At 39.2% G+C, this 20,606-nt stretch overlaps 2 protein-coding genes across 7 annotated transcripts in view; both read left to right on the plus strand.

Moving 5' to 3' along the window:
• The window catches only part of UEVLD (UEV and lactate/malate dehyrogenase domains), a 26,465-nt gene extending 14,323 nt beyond the window's left edge, over positions 1 to 12,142 (plus strand). For 3 of the 5 annotated variants that reach the window (XM_080405804.1, XM_080405807.1, XM_080405806.1), the window contains 6 exons: positions 1,096 to 1,269; positions 1,854 to 1,938; positions 2,576 to 2,699; positions 4,052 to 4,212; positions 10,127 to 10,211; positions 12,089 to 12,142. In XM_080405804.1, coding sequence (XP_080261930.1) covers positions 1,096 to 1,269; positions 1,854 to 1,938; positions 2,576 to 2,699; positions 4,052 to 4,212; positions 10,127 to 10,145 — 563 coding nt within the window. In that variant the 3' untranslated portion in view covers positions 10,146 to 10,211; positions 12,089 to 12,142. Of the gene's footprint in view, positions 1 to 1,095; positions 1,270 to 1,853; positions 1,939 to 2,575; positions 2,700 to 4,051; positions 4,324 to 5,254; positions 5,841 to 10,126; positions 10,212 to 12,088 lie in introns of those variants that run through there. The other 2 variants (XM_080405805.1, XM_080405808.1) reach the window with 2 other exon arrangements.
• Positions 6,239 to 20,606, plus strand: part of TSG101 (tumor susceptibility 101) — a 22,604-nt gene continuing 8,236 nt past the window's right edge. Inside the window, exons 1-7 of one of the 2 annotated variants that reach the window (XM_080405816.1) lie at positions 6,239 to 6,433; positions 10,127 to 10,211; positions 12,089 to 12,154; positions 12,742 to 12,905; positions 13,916 to 14,042; positions 16,767 to 16,833; positions 18,511 to 18,605. In XM_080405816.1, the coding sequence (XP_080261942.1) occupies positions 6,392 to 6,433; positions 10,127 to 10,211; positions 12,089 to 12,154; positions 12,742 to 12,905; positions 13,916 to 14,042; positions 16,767 to 16,833; positions 18,511 to 18,605 (646 nt within the window). In that variant the 5' untranslated portion in view covers positions 6,239 to 6,391. The remainder of the gene's footprint in view (positions 6,434 to 10,126; positions 10,212 to 12,088; positions 12,155 to 12,741; positions 12,906 to 13,915; positions 14,043 to 16,766; positions 16,834 to 18,510; positions 18,606 to 20,606) is intronic. The other variant, XM_080405817.1, reaches the window with a different exon arrangement.

Below are 20,606 nucleotides of genomic sequence, written 5' to 3' on the forward strand. Positions count from 1 at the left end.
GTGGCTATATGCCGTATCAAGGGTATTACAGTAAAAATTGCCCAGATTAATGAAGAATGAACTTCAGTGAAACAGGACAAATGCAGCAGTGGTGGAATCAGAACTGGCTTCAGCATACAACAATCCAACACCATCTTTCCTGCCCTGGAAGATTGTTATGACAGATGGAGCCCAAAGTCATGGACTAAATGAACTCAACAGACTTTTACAGGGATGGCCCACAGACTATGGGAATCATATCTGTGTGTATGTATCAAAATACAGGAAAGGTGATGGTGGTTAACTGGGATGTATTGGAAGTGTGAGACCTAGACGTGATGTAAGTGGTATAGAATAAAGGGTGGATATTGTCCTGGTTTTGGCTGGGATAGAGTTAATTTTCTTTGTAGTAGCAGGTACAGTGCTGTGCTTTTGGATTTAGTACAAGAATAATGTTGACAACACAGTGATGTTTGGGTTGCTATGTGGTGCTTACTCTAAATCAAGAGCTTCCCAGTTTTCTGTGCTGTGCTAACCATGAGGTGCACAAGAAGCTGGGAGGAAGCAGAACCAGGACAATAGTGTTCATATTAAATATTGTAGCTGCGTTTTGGTGGAAAGTTTAAATCTGTTGGGTCAGTGATACTGTGAACTAAGACAAAGTAAAAACACTACTTAGAGGGGAAAGAAGTAAGGTTGAGCCTCTCTGTCTTGTAGACGCGCTGAAGACAGCCTTTCCCTATTTCTCAAGCACCTTTTACCCTTCCTATCATTCAGAGCTGTGGAGATGGAGAAGAGAGTGCTTGCCAAATTGAAAGAAATTAAATACTGGCTGAATTAAATTTAGAAGCACGTGAGATTTTTGGTAGAGGGAAGCATGATGACGCATTCTGAAGTTTCACTTGACTTTTCTTAAAACTTTACTTGAGCTGTGAATGTTCTTCACCTGGTCCCCACCTGACTTGGTGTTTTAGGTTGAGATAAACTACTGGTAGGTTCTTACATGCTTATACTTTTTCTACAGTAAACCACTTGGTCCTGAGTGTTGTGTAGTTGTGATTTGTGGTTTGCAGTTGTATTGAATTTCGAGTTCACATACTTCTCTTTCACACACAGTTGAAGTAATGACGTATGTGTCATGGAAGCTGAGTGCGTTTCCGAAAAGCAGAGTTATTGGAGTAGGTGCCAACCTAGATACTGAGAGGTTTCAGTATATACTGGCAAATCTTTTGAAAGCTCAGGTGCTGGCAAAAGATGCTTGGATTATTGGCGAACAAGGGGAAGACAAAGGTAAAGCAATACTTCATTACAACTGAGTATGTAACGACCTTGTAGTGCTTAAGTAATTCAGTTATGAAAGAATAATTGAGAAAAGTAATGAAGATAAGGTAGTCATAAGTAGGGTGGTAGATTGTATTATTTAGAACTGTTATGAAAATTTGCTGTGTGTCCAGGACTGTAGACCTGGAGTAGTAGCAAAAGAAATCAACATCTGTCACAGTAAAAAAAAATAAATATATATATATATGTATAAAGTACAACCTCAAGTGCTTTTTATTTAGTATAACAATATAGGTTAAAGATATTGAAGGAAGAGAGAAATGTGGTATAACATGTGGTAGATTACTGGTAATGTAAGAGTTCCTACATATTCATTTTTCAGCAAGTCTCTCTGGCCAGGTGCAGAGTTTATTTCAGCAGTGCAGGGAGACTTTGAAGGTCATCAATTATGTTTGGGTGGTTGTGGGGGAAGGAAAGTTTGGGAAGCTTGAGAGTTTTTTATTATTAAAATTTTTTTCTTCTCTTTGCCTTACCTGATACCTGTTTTAGTTGCTGTTTAGATGTGCATTTAAACATTGATTGTTTCTATTTAGTACCATTGTGGACCAGTTGTAATTTAGTTGCAAATCAAATGGAAGCAGTGGCTGCTCGTAACTCAAGAGAAAAGGTGGCTAGCAGGTAACAGCATTATAATCTTAATTTTTTTTTTCTTCATGTTGAGCACTTGATGTTTGCAGAGTTTCTTCCCTCAGCTCTTTAGGAAGAGGAAGTTTGCTCTAAAATGTTCACACATAGAGTTTATAGGTCTGGGAGTCATTCACTTTTATATATGTTTATATTCTGACTGTTTCTCTGAAATTCTTAATAATGTTGTGCCTGTGATGATATAAGGGCAAGAAAAGCTTTGCAGAATATAGACTAGAATATTAGAGTTCTCAGTTTGATTGTGTGGTTTAAAAAAAAAAAAAAAGACAAGTCTTCTGGCACACTTCGCAGAGCTTGTGTAGAAGCAGTTTACTTCAAAGCACAGTACAAGTTTGGATCCATTTACGTCATTTCATTAGCCACATATCAGTTACACCTCTTGACAGAAAATAGAATTGTTATTGGTGTGGGTAAAATGTACAGAAATAAATTCTTTACAGCAATTCTTAATTCCCTTCTGTTGTTTTCTGAAACAGATACTCATGTATTTCTAGCACACTTTACCTGATACGATACACTTAATTGGTTTTCTGGGTTTTACATATAAACTAAAACGTGAATAATTAAACTCTAAACCTTAACATTTTTCTCCTTTTTCTGGTTTATACAGAGCTATGGAAGTTCTGAAGGGAAAAGGTCAGAGGTCTTGGTCTGTTGGGCTCTCAGTGGCTGATCTGACGGACAGTATACTGAAAGATAAAAGAAAGGTTCATTCAGTATCCACTCTGGCAAAGGTAAATGTGTTATATTATCTTTTGGTTGGCACTGGAATTATATTATTTATACTGGATATGACAATTAATTTTAGCAGCACAGACATCTCACTTAAAGCAACTGTTCTGAAGTAGCACTACTTCCATTATTTCTTCCAATAACAGCTTTCAATTCTGGTCCAGAAATAAGCAAAAATCAATTACTGTCTTAATCTGAAACCAATATTAAAAGTGGATTATTCTCACAAAAGTACAAGAGTCCAGAGGGAAAATATGTTCAAGGTTACTGACCAGCTCCCCCAGAAGAGCTGGAGTTTGCAAATGAAGGGAAGTGCACATGTTGCAGTTTCCAAGTGCTCAGTATTTAATGTAGATTTTTTTTTCTTTTCCCCAGGGGCCAAAAGAGTTTGGTATCTTTCGTGGAAGTATAAAACGCATTTTCTGCCAGTATTTTATTTGACCAGCTTTGAAACAGTAGCTTTCTTACTCCTTGATATTTTACATTGAGGAAAAGATTATGAAGCTACATTTAACTTAAAATTGTAGACTGAACTTCATTTAGTTTATCCTAAGAGGCCTCATTAAAGCATTAAGTCATTTTGTATGAGGAAAAAAGCTCATGAAGGTACATTTACTTGTCGCTTATGTTTACAGGCTTCAGAAGGGTGATTTGCATGTCCCAGTACAGGGAATTTGAGGAGGCTGCTTATTCTACCAAGTACAAACACATACCTAATTTGATCATTATATTCTCACATAAAGTTTTTAATTGATTGTGAACTAAATGCAGATATAGAGGTGTGACAAGTCTTAAGTTTCAGAGTAACTAGAGAATGTAAAATTTCCCATACGGATCCTAAAAATAAACAAAATTTACAGTGTAAACTTGAATTATAGTGACATGTTTAATCAAGTCCCTCACAGAATGAATGTGGGATCAATACTTGAAAAATATTCCCCAGATAGTTCTCTTTGCCTGCATTTTTTAAATTTCTTTTGTTCAGTCCTAAAAGAACTAATGATGGTGTACTATTGAGTGTCCCTGCTTGTTCTACATAAGAAACAGGTTAAACAGTGTTACGGTGCTTTGTAGTATAAACTTTGCCTGCATTATAAAGGTCTGATATATTGGGAAACTCCTCTGAGTGGCATGGCTCAAGACTTTTTTTTTTTACCTGTACAGTAATATTGTACAGTTTCTATACAGTAACCCATTGCACGGGATCTAAAATAACTGGAATTTGACCTATACAAAACATGCTATATGATGGAGTATCCTTGGTTAATTAAAATAATCAAGTTATTTTGTGTAATTCCATGCTTTAGACAGAGCCAGAAGTAAGTAACTGACAGCATCCTTTGTGTGTTTTCAGGGATGTTGCAATATAAACAGTGAAGTATTCTTAAGTCTACCGTGTATTCTTGGAACCAGTGGAGTGATTGAAATGGTCAAACTAGAAGAAGATCCACTAGTGCAAGAGAAACTGCAAAGCAGTGCGGGATTAATTCATGACCTTCAGCAGCAACTGAAACTGTAAGCACCCACAAGGGAAGCCCCAGTGTCTGCTCACAAGTTGGAGATTTGCTGGGCAGAAAGGGTTGCTTGGTATATCTGGATTTCTATATAAAACAAGAAGTTGTTTTACTTTCCTTTCAAAAAGTGCTTTCTTGGTTTTGGTCTAAATTACTTAATACTGCACTACACAGTACTTTCTTATTTGAGAGATGCACTTCCAATGGCCAAAATGAGGAGGGTAATGTGCAAGAATGTTTTATGTAAATTCAGATGACTTTTGCCTCTGGCTTTTTGTTGCCACTTATAGCCTGATTCTTGGGTTATTCTTAGCTTTTTGCACCTGCTTAGGACACAGTCTAGGAGAGCATCTTACCCAGCTCTGTAGAAACTCCAGTGTGCAGAGCCTGCTAGAACTCTTCCCCCTGGTTTTTAAGTGTAGCATCAGGGGCTTGTCTAGAGTGTGGTCACACTCCAGCTCTTCAGGGCACTGGGGGTTGGAGTTTTGATAGCTTGATCTTTCGTGCCTGCCGTAGGTGCTCTTACATCAGTGAACTCCTGCTTATTACTAAGGGGGGGAAAAAGAGAAAAGCATGATATTAGCCATATCCTTCAAACCTGAGTACTGGAGATTAATTTCTGTTGTATGTTTAATGATGTCTGAGACTTTCTGGTCATGACTTGTTTGCTCTTATTCATAAGGATGTTCAGAGTGCTAAAGCATCTGCAGTTCTCAGTACACACGTCTTACCCTGTGCAGTATTGAACAGGTGCTCTTCCTGAAAGGGGGGAGCAGGAGGTGGGTTTCCAATAAAGAACAAAATGTAACAGTTAAGTAATGCAGAAATATCTGCAAGTTCAGGCCTTGATCCAAAGCCAGTTGATGTCAGTAAGCTTTACTTCAGCCTGATACAGCTAGTTCAGAAGGCAACAGAACCTGCAGCCTTCAAGAGGAGGCCTAGCACGTGATGAAAAAGCAGGGTGTGGGTTTTTAGGTAAATCAGAAAGCAGCTGTTCTTAAGATGAAGGTTTTAGGGTTGTAATCTCTTGATTCATTGTACAGGTAGAAGATTATATTCATCCTGATTATACCTTGGCGTCACATTGGAGACGGAGATGGGGGCTCTACATCTGCTGTGTGCAGCTGCAGCTTAGAGATTACATTCCATGTTTATGTTTTGAGGAGTGATTGGGTAAATATTGATAAAGCTTTCTAAGCAAAAGCTGAGTCTCTGTCAGAGCAAAAGATCTGTTCCTTTGTGACTTCTGGATATATCTCACAAAGAGGCAGACTCACAAGGAATTCTGAGTTTACCTTAGAATTAAGATAAAAATAGAAAGAAAATTCAGCAATTTTTTTTTTCGTGGAGTGCTCATATTTCCTTCTTTGTGGTGATCAGTAATAGGGCAAAATTAGCAATGGCTGCAGGTGACCTACTTTGTTGCTGTATTAAAAAAAAACCCACCACCACAATGGTTCGACTTTGGGGTTTGTTCCCCCCCCCTTACAGCATATAATTACGGCTTTACATTGTTCTTCAAGGTGTTTAATCTATTGAGCATTTATTCTCACATGAACAGTTGAGGTGTTTTGTTTATTTGGGGTTGTTTATTAGTAATTTTAAGCATAAAAAGTTGCAACTCTTCCAGGGACTTATTTTTTAGAGTGATGCTTCTCATCTCGGCTTGCCACCCTCGCGTTTGTGTTGTATCCGCTGGAAAGGAATCAGACGGGGTCGCAGATCGATCGGTGTGGTGGGGAGAGGCACTGCACGTTCTCCCGAAACACCATTTCCCAGAAATACCGAACAATACACGGCACTGCAAAGGATTTCTGGGACGGTCTCTGCAGTATTTTTCATACACAGCGCGCTGCTGCAGCGCGGCGACTCCGAGGGACGCCTACGGGCAGGGGAGGGCGGCCGGGACCAAGCGGGCCCCCGGCGACAGCCCTGCCCCCCGCACCGCGCCCCGGCAGCCCCCGCCGCCCCCCTCGGCTTGCGGCACGTGACACACGCAGCTCACCTCCCGGAAGTGGTGTCACCGCCGGGCGGAAGCGGCTGTCGCTGCCGGAAGTGGGCGCGTGCAGCCGCTTCCTGTTTTTATGTAGGGGTGGGGAGCGGCGGCCTGGGCCGGGCCGGTGTGTGGCGGCGGCGGCGGCACCGGGAGCGGCAGCTGGGCGCAGGAGGGGCCGGCCGCCATGGCAGTCTCCGAGAGCCAGCTCAAGAAAATGCTCGCCAAGGTAACGGCGCAGCCGGGGCGCGGAGAGCCCCTTCCACTCCCTACCGGCCCAGCCCGGCGGCTGCGAGCCGTCTCCGCCCTCCACCTACCGCGGCCCGTCGGGCGGCCCGTCCTCCTCGGCCAGGGCTGGGCGGGGGGAGCGGCGCGTGGGCCCCTGGGCGCCTGGTGTGCGCCCGGGACAGGGCGCGGGCCCTCGGCAGGGGCCGGCTCCCCATCCCCGCTTCTCTCCGCACGGGCAGGCGCCAGCTTGCGGCTTTGTCCCGGGCCGGCAGTGGTGGGAGCGTGTCCGGCGGCCTGGAGCCTGGGAGGGGCGCGGGGTGCCGCAGCCTGACAGATGCCGTTATTTGTAGTTCTATGAAGCTTTAGTTCTGGGTTGGGATGGTGCCGGTGGCAGCTGAACAGGAACCATTTGCCGAGCTGAAGCTGCCGTGCAGCGAAGCGGATTGGAGCTGCGATGTGTGGTGTTGGGGTTGTAACAGCGTCGTTCACATTCACTGGTTAAATGAAGGTGGAATGCGAGTTCAACTTCATTGACTAGGATAAGGGTGGGGGTTTATTACCTTTGTTTAAGGAAACAAAAATCTATTGGAAGGTAAGTCGTTAATCACTGAATCGTCTAGAGCTATGTCTAGTTGTGCCACTTTTCAGGTGACAACTGGGCTTTGTCCAGCAGCTTGAAATGAAACCCTCTCAGGCTGAATAATTCTGGGGAGTTGTTGTTGGTGGTGTAATTTTTTAAATGACATTTAATCATCATATTTGCAGAATTTTAAAATTAAATACAACAGGTGAGGATCTGATCAAAACTGGAAAAACCTTATTAAGGGGTCTTTCACCTGCATGGACTCATAAGCACATCTTTATCAGCTTGAAAATGAGTGCTGAATACTAACTCCAGTAAATGAGATTATATATTTGTGTACACCTGTCTTCCCTAAATTAAAATTGATGTGCTACAAGAAGAAACAGAATTTAAGGTAGACCTGTGGCATCTTTCCCCAACACTTGCCCATTTTATACTGCCATCTGACTTTCTGTAGGTAAGTTCAAAGTGCAGTGTAATTAATTGCTGATGAAAAATGAAGTTCTATTCCACTAATTTATTTTTTTTAAATAGTTATGCTTTCTGTTCTGTAGAGGGAAGTTTAGTGATATTTACCATATTGAATAGTTCAGTGTGTGAGATAACAAAAGACTTAAGTCCTAGTTTAGGTGAACATAAGCGCTTGACTTCAGGTATTTGCCTGCTGGTTTTATGTAGGAAAGTTTCATCTCTATGATCTGTTTCCTGATACATGAAACAAGGATGCATTTGCCATCTGAGAACAGAGGAGGGGAAAAAATGAAGTTTAATCAGTTCTAGTTACCTTTGTAGAAATCACTAGAATCTTACATTTTTCAAAGAGATTCTGGTATTTCTTGGAAATGCACAGCTACTTTCTGTACGAACACAGAAAAAGATTGTCTTGTTATATTCTAGTACTCCTTAGAGTGGAAAAGAGAAATAAGCACTAAAGAGTATATGTTGTGCTTTAAGTAATAAAAAATTCTATAGAAATTGTCATTCTCATTGGAAAAAACTTCTTCATATGTCTTTTTAATATACAAAACTTTGATCTTCTATAGTTATCTGGATCTAAGTATTGAAATTACTAGCTCACATAGCCCTTAAATTTGCTTGTGGCAACTGCTGGAATTTTACAAGCTTCTCTCTAAGTAATTATTCATTACTCAGTGTAAAAACTTGAGTATTGGAAAAACAATAGTCTTAGTTTTAAGAGACATATGAAAATATTTTTTAATTTTCAGGTGTTTGGCCTAATTTCTAAAATCACCCCAGGTAAGCAGACCTCGGTGTTATCAACCCTATCACCTACTGTGTACCAGATTCCCGGTACACCTGCTGAGTAGGCAGGTGCCGTTTTATCTGTTCCTTGACTAAAGTTATGCCAAAAGTGGAGTTAAATCGTGACTCTGAACCCTTGTGCTTGTTGGGAGCTTCTGTTAGTGGAAGCCAATTCTTTTTTTAATAGTGATTATGCAGTCTTCTTGAGCCTATATCCTGCATCATAAGGCACGTTCCTCTAAAAAGACCGCCTCTTTGTCTGGTGACATGCATTCATTCATACTGTAGTAACATGTGCAGTGATGTGGGTATGTACTGCCAGTCTCTGTCTGGCCTACCTGAAATTTCACAGACTGCTGTCTCCATGTTCTAGCAATGCCTGTTAACCTATTTCTCGACTGTGCTAGGCATTAGGGAAGGAGGGAGGAATGTACTCAGTTGCTAGCAAGTTGTGTCTCCTCTGTCAAGCTCCTCCTGTGTGCTTCTGATCCTGCACCCACTTGCCAGAGGAGGCTGTGTTCTTTGCTGGAGCCTTCCTGTCCAAATAGCACCCAGGGGCTGTCCTGACCCCCTGACCCTGTCTGATTGACTTCTGTGCTGGTGCCAAGCATCCCTATGGGAGGGGTTGCTTGATTTCCCACAGGCTGACCTTATGGCTGTTTTGCCTTTGGTCATTTCAGGAAAGTAAGTTACAGCATCCCACAAAGCACAGGTGCTTTTTGCAGACTAAGGTAGTACTAAAGGAAATGACATGGTATGTTCATCTCTGCTCATTAAATAAGAATTATCATGCCCAGGAGTAACATCCTTGTCAGTCTCTGTAGATAACAGGGAGCAGAGTTAGTTTCTAAGCTTCACGACTCATGAGTGTTTGTCAGAGCAAAGGTGACCTTAGCTGTGGCACCACACTTTGCTCTTAGATAATGTCTGAATTAATTTTTTTCACATGTTGCTAGCACCTGCATGCTTTGGGTATCAGACATTTCATTGTGTTGGGCCCTTTGGCTTCCTGCCATGGTTGAATGAAAGGATGCTGTCTGTTTATGTTCCTGAAGACATCTGAAGATTGTAACTAAAAAAAAAAATTACAATTAATATATTATTGCCAAGAGGGTACATCGTTAACTTTTCTTTTTAATAGTAGTTACCGGGAGGAATGGCCACAAGGTTAAAGAGCTATGCCAAGTGGTGAACCAGCTCTCTGTTGCCCAGAAGCATCTCCTTTGTTGTCTGTGGATTGTGGTTCTGAGACTTAAATTCTGTAGTAGTGTATCTGTGGTTTACAGATCTTCTGTGCTGTGAGTTTCTCCCTGCCTCCTGATAAAAGGAAGGGGGTGAAACCGGTATTATTACTGATAATATCATGCCTTGAAATGTCTGCTTTCTAGCTGATAAAATAAATGACAAATACTGTTATGCTTTGAAAAGCGCTGTGAAAGGTATCTGTGAAGTTCAGATCCTAGATAGCTGTGTGTCAGAAATGTTCAAAACATCACTGTATTTGTACAGAGATGGGAGTTGTTTTTAAGATCCACATATATCTCTCAGATACTTTTGGTAGTGGTGGAACATGAATGAAAATGCAATAGCTTTCCCCAAATCACTTGATGTATGGACCCTTTGTTTAAGATTAAAAGCATCTTAACACCCTGTTAACATTTGGTAAGTTATATAGGCAGTGTTTGGTTAAGTAATATGGAGAAATAAATAATTCTAAAGTAAGAGTGGAGAAGAATGTCCGTATAGCGATGGAAACTCATAAATGCAATCCATTGGATAAAACAAAAGAAAATTAAATTGTAATGAAAATTTAGTTTCTAAAGTCATTCTTTCTCTTTTGTTTTCCAGTATAAATATAGAGACCTAACTGTACAGGAGACAACCAGTGTTATTACTCAGTACAAGGACCTCAAACCTGTCATGGATTCATATGGTTAGTGTGTGTGTGAGAAAATTTTTCTTATTGATTTGTTTAGATATATTGGGTAGTTTTTGTGGGGAAAAAGGAGATTAAAATTAGAAAACATAATTTGAGTTTCTCTTCTTGATCTTTGACATCAATACTTCCTTAGAAACACAGTTATTTTCTAAAATAACCTTTCTATATTACTGAGTCTGTCTAACATGCCAAGAAGCATTGCATTTTTCACAGCTTAACTTTTAGTCAGTTGCTCAGTGATGTCATATCAGTTGTTGTTCTGAGATTGTTGGTATTTTACAAATTCGACTTTGCTGTCATGTGAAGATACTTTTAGAGTTCTGTTTAGAAAGAACTGTAAATCAATGAACAAATACTTCATTACATGTCATTGTGGCAGTTCTTAATAGTATGAAGAAAACAGTCATCTGTATAGAGGATTGGTATGTAGCGTTTTGCAATGTAAATTAATGATGACAATCACTCTTTGTTAGCTATTTTAAAGGCTGTGAGAAAATTTGGGTGCATTGAATGAAGGTGGTGTCTGGAGTCAGCTCCAGAGGCTGAGGGCATGGTTTCACAAGATACAGTGAGCCAGCATAGCTGCTGAGGTCATCCTCCTTCTAATCAGTTTATTTTAACTGTCACCTGTGGGTTTCCTCTGTGAGCTAATTTATACTACTAGTATGTCATCAGAGATTTTATGATCTCCTGCTTTCTAAATTCTAAATCTGGATTGAGAAGTATTAAGAAGGGACATGGGTAGCTAAAGATAAATTAGTTTTAACTTGAATAGCTGCAAGCCAGCAGCTGTCATGGAAATAAAAACTCATGCAGTGACTGGACAATCAAAAACAGTTGTAAAAGGACTGCGGTTGGAAAGCCATACACAAGTTTGCATAATGATAGTGACCAGAATTCCAGATAGATTTGAAGCTGTAGCAAGAAGCCCGTTTGTGTTACCTAATTCTAAGCTGCCTGGCTAAGGCTGAGCACAGAACCATGTACAGATAATTGATGCTATTTGAAGCCATGAAATGAGCAACAAGAAGATGGTTACATTGCTGTTGAGATAGTTTTCAAGTTTATATTAATAATGAAATATATACCCCTGATTAAGTCCCAACATGTTCTACCTGCAGTTGCAGAACACTAGCACCAAAAGAATTGTACATAATAAGTTACATTTGAAGTATGACTAGAAACTTTCAGGTAAAATTAGTTTCGGCTGAATAAACAAAATTCTGGTAATAAAGCTTTTATCTTCCTACTGTATTGGATCGAAAATATGGGAAAACTTAAATACAGCAACTCAGTAAACTGAGGTCAGGGTTCCTGTGCAGCTTGTGAACTAGGACTAAGGTTTGACAGCAAATCAAGTGCTATGCATTTCTTCCTCTTCGGTGTATTATTGTTTGGTTAAATTACCTTCACAGATTATGTAATAAATGGCTGTGGCCCAGTAATTTTCAGTATTCTTGCTGACCTGTTTGTTTGGAGAAATTATAAGTAATTCTTTCTAATCCTAAAATGACAGTTGCTTTTTAAATTAAGTTTGAGTTCAGATTATCTTTGCAGCAATTTGTATGATTTGCAGTTTGTATGATTCCAACATGTTTTGCGTGGTCTCTGAATTTTTATTTATAGTGAATGTAGTTTAACAATTAGTAGGTATTCATTTAGCAGAAATTATTCATCAGAAGTTACCCAACTGTAGTTAATTGTTTGCTAGTCCATGCAATCCATTCTGTGCAAGAGCAGAGCCTTTCAAGCTGAGTTTATAGATCTGTAACTTCTGAAGACCTATGCTGATAAATAGATGGGGTATAACCTGAACAGAGGTTAATGTAGCAAATAAGTTTGTTTTGAAAATACTGTATGTTCCCTTGCAGTTTTTAACGACGGTTCATCAAGGGAGTTGATGAGCCTCAGTGGAACCATTCCTGTGCCTTACAGAGGTATGTGTTTTTTATCATCATCATCATCACTACCATTGTTTTCCGAAATTACATGAAAAGCTATTTAGATTTGTTCAGGTTCAACTTAACTACTGCAGCAATCACTGTTTTCTTGGAATCCTTTATTTGTCCAAAGTATAATGTTTTAAAGAAATTTTTCCCTATCTTTCCTGCAGAATAAAATTTTGATGTTGAGCATTGCTTCTTCAGTCTTGTACAGCTCTGTAACTTCTCTTATCTTTCAGTACTGCATGTTTCTCAAGCTTCTCGATTGAGTGAGGGTTGCAGACCATTTATTGCTGCAACTAATAATTCAGATTAGGGTCTAGTAATGTTGCATTGTAGAACAAATGAGATAATGTATTAGTGGTAAATTATAATTGTAAATCAAAGTTAAATTGTTCTGAAAAATCTTGAGTTCATGGCCATAGTGTGAGCTCTTTGTGGAATGTTATTAGTAGATTTTGTCTTCTGATTCTGTGCGGTTGAATTTACTGGATTTAGGAGTTTTTTTATAAATCTTGGATACAAGAAGACAGTTGAAGTGTTCGAATAAGTTCTTAAATCTTTCAAAATATCTTTTCTAGGTAACACTTATAATATCCCAATTTGCTTGTGGCTGCTGGACACCTACCCTTTCAACCCCCCAATTTGTTTTGTTAAACCCACCAGCTCTATGACAATAAAAACGGGGAAACATGTTGATGCAAATGGAAAGATATACCTCCCTTACCTGCATGAGTGGAAATATGTAAGTACAGGGAACTTGAAATTGCTCAGTTCTGAATTCCTTCAGATAGTTTTATAATTTTTAACAAATAATACAAAAATAAAAAAAAAGCCCAAATAGAGTGGTCCTCTTTGAGATGTTAAACCATTTTAAAAAATGAAAACAACTGCTTATTATTTGTAATGTCTTAAAGTTCAGGATTTTGCATTCTGTTGCCTGGTTAATCGCATCTTTAGTTATAGCTTGTCTAATTAAACAGTGCAGCATAGGTGTCCTTCCCTGGCAGCACACTGATGTGAAGATCTGTGAGATGAGAATATTTATGGAATGGAAATTATAAATTCTGTTAAAACATCTCTGGGCTGAAATTAATCTCTGACTGAAATGGACTTGTATGAGCAATTGGACTTCTTTATGCAGACATTGCTGGAGCTTCAAGTATATGGATGTATTTGCTTTATCAATAAAGGCAGGCATTGAGCAGTGCAGGCCTTAGAGAATTGTCACCAAAACATGGATTTTGTAAAGAAGATAAACTGTGCTGACAAGGTCAGAAGAATGGTACAAGATGCAACCTCAGCAAAAGCTATGTGCTGTATGAAATGGAAATGTCTGAAAACTTATTTATCTGTACTTTTTTCATGTAGGAGTGTGGATCTAAGTTTTTAAAGAAATATTATAATCCATCATGGCACAGTCATCTTCAGTTGTTTATTGCCCTGCAGTTGATATGGAACCACGTATTGCGCAGTTTATTCTAAGTGTAGATGCTACTGCAGGTGTGTTGTGCTATAGCATTTTGAATACCAGCTGGTGGCTGGGTTTGGTATCTGTAAAGGAATCCAGAAAGGTAGTTATATTTGCCCAAACACAACGTACATGTCTCTGTGTGTATTATCTATCATCTGTCTAAAACCCACAAATAAAAGGATGGCTTTTGAGAGATGATGTAATGGTATAATTTTGTTAATATAGTCAGTTAAACTGTCTGTTAGAAAAATCAGCTATTTCTGATTTGCTTACCCTCACAGCCCCAGTCAGACTTGCTAGAACTGATTCAGGTCATGATTGTTGTGTTTGGTGAGGAACCTCCAGTCTTTTCTCGACCTACTGCTTCATCAAGCTACCCACCATACCAGGCAACAGGCCCACCAACTGGTGAGTAATCATGACTACTAATTTCTACAAACACGTTAATATTCTGAAGTGAATGTTGCTTTGCATAGTTTGTCAACAAATTATGTATTCCCTTTTAGAATGAATTTCTGTATTGCTGGCTAATGAATTCACTTGTACTGTACTTGACCTTTTTGAAATATGTTGGAAGAATGCATGTCGTTTTCCAGCTTTTAGAAGGAAGGGAATAATTAATTTTGTATTTTAAAAAAACCCACACAACAAAACATGCACAAACATGCCCCCAAGCCCCTTGAAACAACAAGTAACCTGTCAGCATTCAGAGGTATTATTAGAAAGAGATTATTCAGATAACTGTATCTTAATTTTTTTTATTCTGATAATACAAGTCCATCTGTTAAGTTTCCTGCAACCATTGATTCCATAAATAAAAGCATAACTGCTTCTGTTTCCTATGTCCATGCTCCTGTTTGTTTTGGACTTTTAAATTTTTTAATAATTACTAGCTGAATATAAAAAAACTCAACAAACTGCCTAGTGGTTTTTCATTCTCCTCTGTTGATTTGGTACTCTGACTTGGTATCCATTCTTATTTTCTTGCAAAAATTCTCAAGACACTTAAAATCTTTTGTTTATTTAAACTTCTGGAGCAGGGGTCCTCAAACTTTTTTAACAGGGGGCCAGCGCGGATGAAGGGGCAGGGAGTCATCCGTGGCTGCTTGGTTTCCCCCCGCAACCCCCGGCGGGGTGTGTGTGTGTTTGTAAATACCGGGGGCCAGATTGAGGACCCTGGGGGGCCATATCCGACCCATGGGCTGCAGTTTGAGGACCCCTGTTCTGGAGGCTTGGAGGCATCTTATTTTAAAGACTGGGGATAGGTGTGTGAGGTAAAAAGGGAAGTAGGAAACAGAAAACCCTAGAAATTCTGCATTGGGTGGGAAAAAACCCCGGTAGAGTAGACCTGCTCAAGGCAAAGACTGGGGCGGGAGGGGAGGAGGAGAAGATTAGGTGCAGATAGTTTAATGATATTATAACAGTTCCACATTCATTTAACGATAGAGTATCTGTATTTGTGGTTATATATTTTTGCTGTATTTTTAAGGCTGTGTCTGTTTTCTGTTGAAATGTGACTTTTGTCAGATCATAGGGTTCCATCTGAAAAGCTGAAGTACAAGTTAACTACAATTTCCAGTGGAAACCATTTTTTGACAAGGTCTTAAGTTCTTAACACGCGAGAGAAGGCATGGCAAACATAAATGGGACCACTAGGGATAGTTGGATAAAAGTGTTTGGGACTTCTTAGCTTGTCAAGTGCTACCCTACCTGTAAGAGCACTAGGTGATTCTGCTGTTTGGATTTTCCAAGAACAGCAGGTGTCAGGACTGGTACAGTTTCATTAGAGACTGTGACCTGTATTGTGCTTTAAGGAAGGCCTGTCAATTGAAACAAACTTACTTACTCTTGTAGTCATTCAGTGCTAGCATAGCTGACATAATTTTACTGGAAATGTTTCAGGATTTTCACAATGTTAATAGCTACTTAGTTTTGCTACTGTAATTGTTTTTTCCTTATTTTACAGACATTTAGGTTTTGGGGGTTTAAGTGCTAGATAAACTGTTTAAGAAAGAAATTAAGCCCTTTTTTTAAAAAATAGAATTGTTTAAAAGCATTCAAAGATGAAAATAGCTCAGCTTTTTTTTTAAAAGATCTATTTGTAATCCTAAAATTACTAGAAATGGGGAGTAAACATGCAAAATATAGAGATACGTTGCTAAGGCTGTTAAAGGCTTAGGCATTTGTATGTGTTGATAATAATTTTTTAAAGTGTAACTTCTAAGTAGCAGAAGTTACTGGATAAGAACATGGTTGGATTGTTAAACGGCTAATCAACTGTGAAGTCTACTCTGAAGGTACTTAAATGATACACTTGTTATTTAGTGAGTGGAGAACAATGGTTACGTTGGAAAGGTTATTTTCTTTCTTCAGATTGTTTATCTATCTAAGAAGACAGTTCTCCAAGTGTGTCGTCTTTAATAACATGCCTTTCTTTTCTCTCTTCCCCTAAACACAACTACTTGTGTATTTTTAAATCAATAACCATTTTTATTCATGCAGTGGTTAGGTTAAAGTAATGATTAAGGGAAAAAAAAATGCAATGAAAGGTGCCCTAGCTAGTTCTAAGGATGTGTGATTGACTTCAATTATAGTTCTCATGCTCTTCCTCCAAATAAAACACTCTTGAAAATATTTTAACCACAGTTGATAGGTAGAGGTGCAGTCTTCAGAAATGCAAAATTTGCCTGCATTTTGTTTGCCTTTGGATACAGAAAGGAAATCCTAATTGGTCAATACATGGAAGGAAGGTCTCCTGCAGTTTAGTCCTTACGTGTTTTGAGGGGTAGCAGCTGCCTTGATCAGTTGGCACAGGGATAGCTCACAACAAATATCTGTATGTATTCCTCTTGCCAAGCTGCACCAGAGCAGCATGGGACATATCTGGGAGCGTTGTGAGATGTGATGATGTGGACGGGGAAGTGAGGGGTTGCAGGGTATGCATTTCTGAGGGGTTTTGGCCAAGGAATGACTTCTCTTACTCTTATTGTTTTGTTATGTTATACTGTATTCGTTGTTTGATAATAATTTTGAGAAGCATCTTACTACAGCTTAATGTATATGTAATCTTTATATATATATATATAAAGCTATTGAAAAGTAAAAAATATACAACATCATTATTTTATTTAGCTTCCTATGTGCCGGGCATTCCAGGTGGAATATCTACCTTTCCAGCAGGAAGCACTCCAAACCCAAGGTTAGAACCCCTTTAAACTATCATCATTTACCTGACAGTTTTCACTAAATAGTATCTAGTCTTAGTTGTATTATCTTATGGTATATTTGTTGTATAATTGTGTTAGCAGTTCTTTTTTGAAAAGTGAGGACTGAATTCTTGTCAGTAGCCAAAAGGAAGTTTGAGAGAGGTTTAGCTTTCATTGTGGCTTGCTTCAAATACAATATACTTGAGTGAGATATGTATTTTGAAAATTATTACCTAACTCCCAGGTGCTGTCTTGCTTCATTCATATATTGGATTAGTTTTCATAAGGTTGATATGTTTACATGATACAGAAAGAAATGTATGCCTACAAGCTGTTTTGTTTATCAGCGTTGTTAGTATTGTTTGGCAAATTGGCAACTCAAGGTATTGACCAAAACGCAATTGCCGGATTAATACAAACCTTGACTCCAATATAAATGCAGACTTAATTCAGAGCACTCTTAAGAGAATTTCAAGGGCACGAAATTATTTTAAAAGCTTTTTATTAATATAAACCAAGACTTCTTCTTTAAGTATGATAAATAATAGTTTGGAATAAAGCTTTTCCAGAAAACTTGCAGTTCTTTCTTAGCAAATAGTAAGATGCTGATCGCTGCTATTATAATCTATCATGATAATCCATCATAATTAATTATTTTTATTATTAATATCCTGATGTCCTGGTTTTGTGTTTGGAGCATGTGAGGAGTTGCTATAATATAAACTTAAAACCCTGTAAGCATTAAGAATGTGGGCTAGTATGTTTTAAGAAGTGAAAAATGGGGATTTTGCTAAGTTCTTATGGCTAGTTTTTTCCTCCTAAATATGTTTATTTAAAGTGCTCTTAATGAATAATAGAAGAACTGTTTTTGAAATAGTATCGTTTATGAATGAACAGAAATGTTTTTAAAACTACTGAATTTGTAGTTATTTGGAGAGGCACGGAATATGTTTTTTTATATTTTACATATGTTCTTGGACCATTTTGTTTACTTGTAGCCATGGTTAATATTCTCCTGTATGCAGGTATTTGTCAGTCTAGTGCTGACTAATTTGAGTCCTTGTTTCAGTTGATAATAAACATATTACAGGAAAGTATTGTAGATTGTCATGGTGTATGTCATCTTGCGATTGTTTCGGTGAACAAATGAATAGTTTTGCTCTCCTTCCTCCTTCAAAGCAAGGCTGGGAATTTCTGTAGGAGTTTCATCTTGCAACCATATTTTGCACATTTTTATGTTTACATAAAGCAGTTCAGAAGTCATCTTGATAACTATTCTCGTATTAAAAATCATTAAATTGAAATTGCTGTTTGTGAGTTTGTAGCTGGAATAATTTATTTTGGATACTTTTGGGGTTTTGTATGGCAAGTTAGAAATGGCATGGCAAGATTAAGAGATTAAAGAGAATTTAGAATTATCCAAATGTTTGACCAGGCAATAACTAGATAAGGTTTCAGATAAAGTTATACCTTCTTAAATCATACCAGAAATATAAATTGTGAAGGATGATGTTAATGTGAACAGGAAAAGAGAAAAAGTATGACTTGGCCTGCAATTAGAACATTTTATTACGTAAAACAGATGTTGAACACTGTGACATAAAGATAATATACACAGATGATATTTTACACATAGTTACATAACATTAGCATATCTTTCTTTGTCAAAGCAGCTACCCAAACTATTCTTACCCGGGTGGTGTTCCATTTCCAGCAACCACTAGTGTTCAGTACTACACTTCTCAGCCTCCCGTGACTACTGTTGGTGAGTAGCTTTGAAAGAATTTCTCTGAAGTGAAGCTTCCCTCTATGACTGATACATAAAGAAAATGGAAAAAGGAACGTACTGTTATTAATCTGACCTTCCAAAGTATTGCTTTTCAATGTAAAAGTTATTTGAGGGAAGAATAAAATACGTTTTATGTCCTTTACCTTGTATTTTATTCCGTTGGGAACTTGATATATTCATGGTTTTGTGCAATGCATTGTGTGTGTTCTATGAATGTTTTGAAGACTGTAACTACCTTAAGTTGGGGTTTTTTTCTCACTCTTTAACTGTAGGTGATTTGTGATTGTCTGTGTTGCTCTGTTTGTGGTCATGGTTGCAGTGGTTTGACCCTGTCTGAACACAGTGTGCCCACTAAAGCCGCTCTGTCACTCACCTCCTCAGCTGGACAGGGGAGACAAAATAAAACAAAAAAGGCTTGTGGGCAGAGATAGGAACCAGGAGGTCACTCAGCAATTACCATCACGGGGAAAACAGGCTTGACTTGGGGAAATTAGTTTAATTTATTACCATTCAAATCAGAGTAGGATAATGAGAACTAAAAATCAAAACTTAAAAACACCCTCTCCCCACCCCTCAGTTCTTCCCAGACTCAACTTCACTCCTCATTTCTCTCCCTGCTTCCACAAAGTGGTGCAGGGGAATGGGGAACGGGGGTTACAGTCAGTTTATCACGTTATCTCTGTTGCTCCTTCCTCCTCACACTCTTTCACTGCTCCAGTGTGGGGTCCCTCCCGTGGGAGATAATTCTGCATGAGCTTCTCCCATGTGAGTCCTTCCCACAGGCTGCAGTTCTTCGTGAACTGCTCCATTGTGGGTCTCTCCCATGGGATGCAGTCCTTCAGGAACAGACTGCTCCAGCGTGGGTCCCCTGTGGGGTCACAAGCCCTGCCAGCAAATCTGCTCCAGTGTGGGCTGCCCATGGGTCACAGCCTCCTTTGGGTACCCACCTGCTCCGGCGTGGGGTCCTCCACGGGCTGCAGGTGGAGATCTGCTCCACTGTGAACCTCCATGTGCTGATGGGACAGCGTGCCTCACCGTGGTCTTCAGCATGGGCTGCTGGGGAATCTCTGCTCGGGTGCCTGGAGCACCTCCTGCCCTCCTGCACGGACCTGGGTCTCTTCAGGGCTGTTGCTCTCACATATTCTCACTCCTCTCCTGCTGCAGCTGTTGCACAGATATTTTTTTTTTCCCCACCTTCTTAAAGATGTTCTCTTAGAGGCGCTACCACCATTGCTGATGGACTTGGCCTTGGCCAGCAGTGGGTCCATCTTGGAGCTGGCTGGCACTGGCTCCATCGGACATGGGGGCAGCTTTCTGGCATCTTCTCACAGAAGCCACCCCTGTAGCCTACTGGCTTCCAAAACCTTGCCACACAAACCCACTGCAGTGGTTTATAGAAATGGTTTTGTCCTTATTTAATCATCTACTGGACTTGCTTTATTTAGACCTATGTGTGTTTTATTCCAAGTCATAGCTATCTGAAGCAGAGTTTTCCAATGTGTTGGAATGAGTTTCATTTTTACTAAATTTCTTCTCCAGCCTCTAAACTGTTGCTTCTTAATGGTCCCTACTTGTGACTTCCTTCTTTCTTCAGCAGCAGGATCTAGGGTATTAACATGGATCTTTTCCCAGTCTGCTGCTCCCTTGCCCTTTGCTAGCAAAATAACTAAGCTTGGTTTTCACCCAGCACCTCACTTCTAGTGTTTGTGTAACAGATTGGGAACGAGTAATAAAGGTCTTCTAGTTAAGTAGGAAGTTGGTGCAGTAACTTCACAACTGGATGATAGTCCTTTAGGAGCAGATATATGGTAAAGGACGTAGACTCTTTTGTCACCTTGTTCGAGTATCATTTGTTTGTAGTGTCTTGCACCATAATTTAAAAGTGCATCCATAGGTTCTTCATTTAATTTGTAAACTCCCAGTTATTTATACACGCATTTTTCTCCATAACTCTGTGTACTTTGAAATTTTCGTTCA

Source organism: Falco punctatus, assembly GCF_963210335.1.
Source record: "Falco punctatus genome assembly, chromosome: 10".
Classification (NCBI taxonomy): Eukaryota; Metazoa; Chordata; class Aves; order Falconiformes; family Falconidae; genus Falco; species Falco punctatus.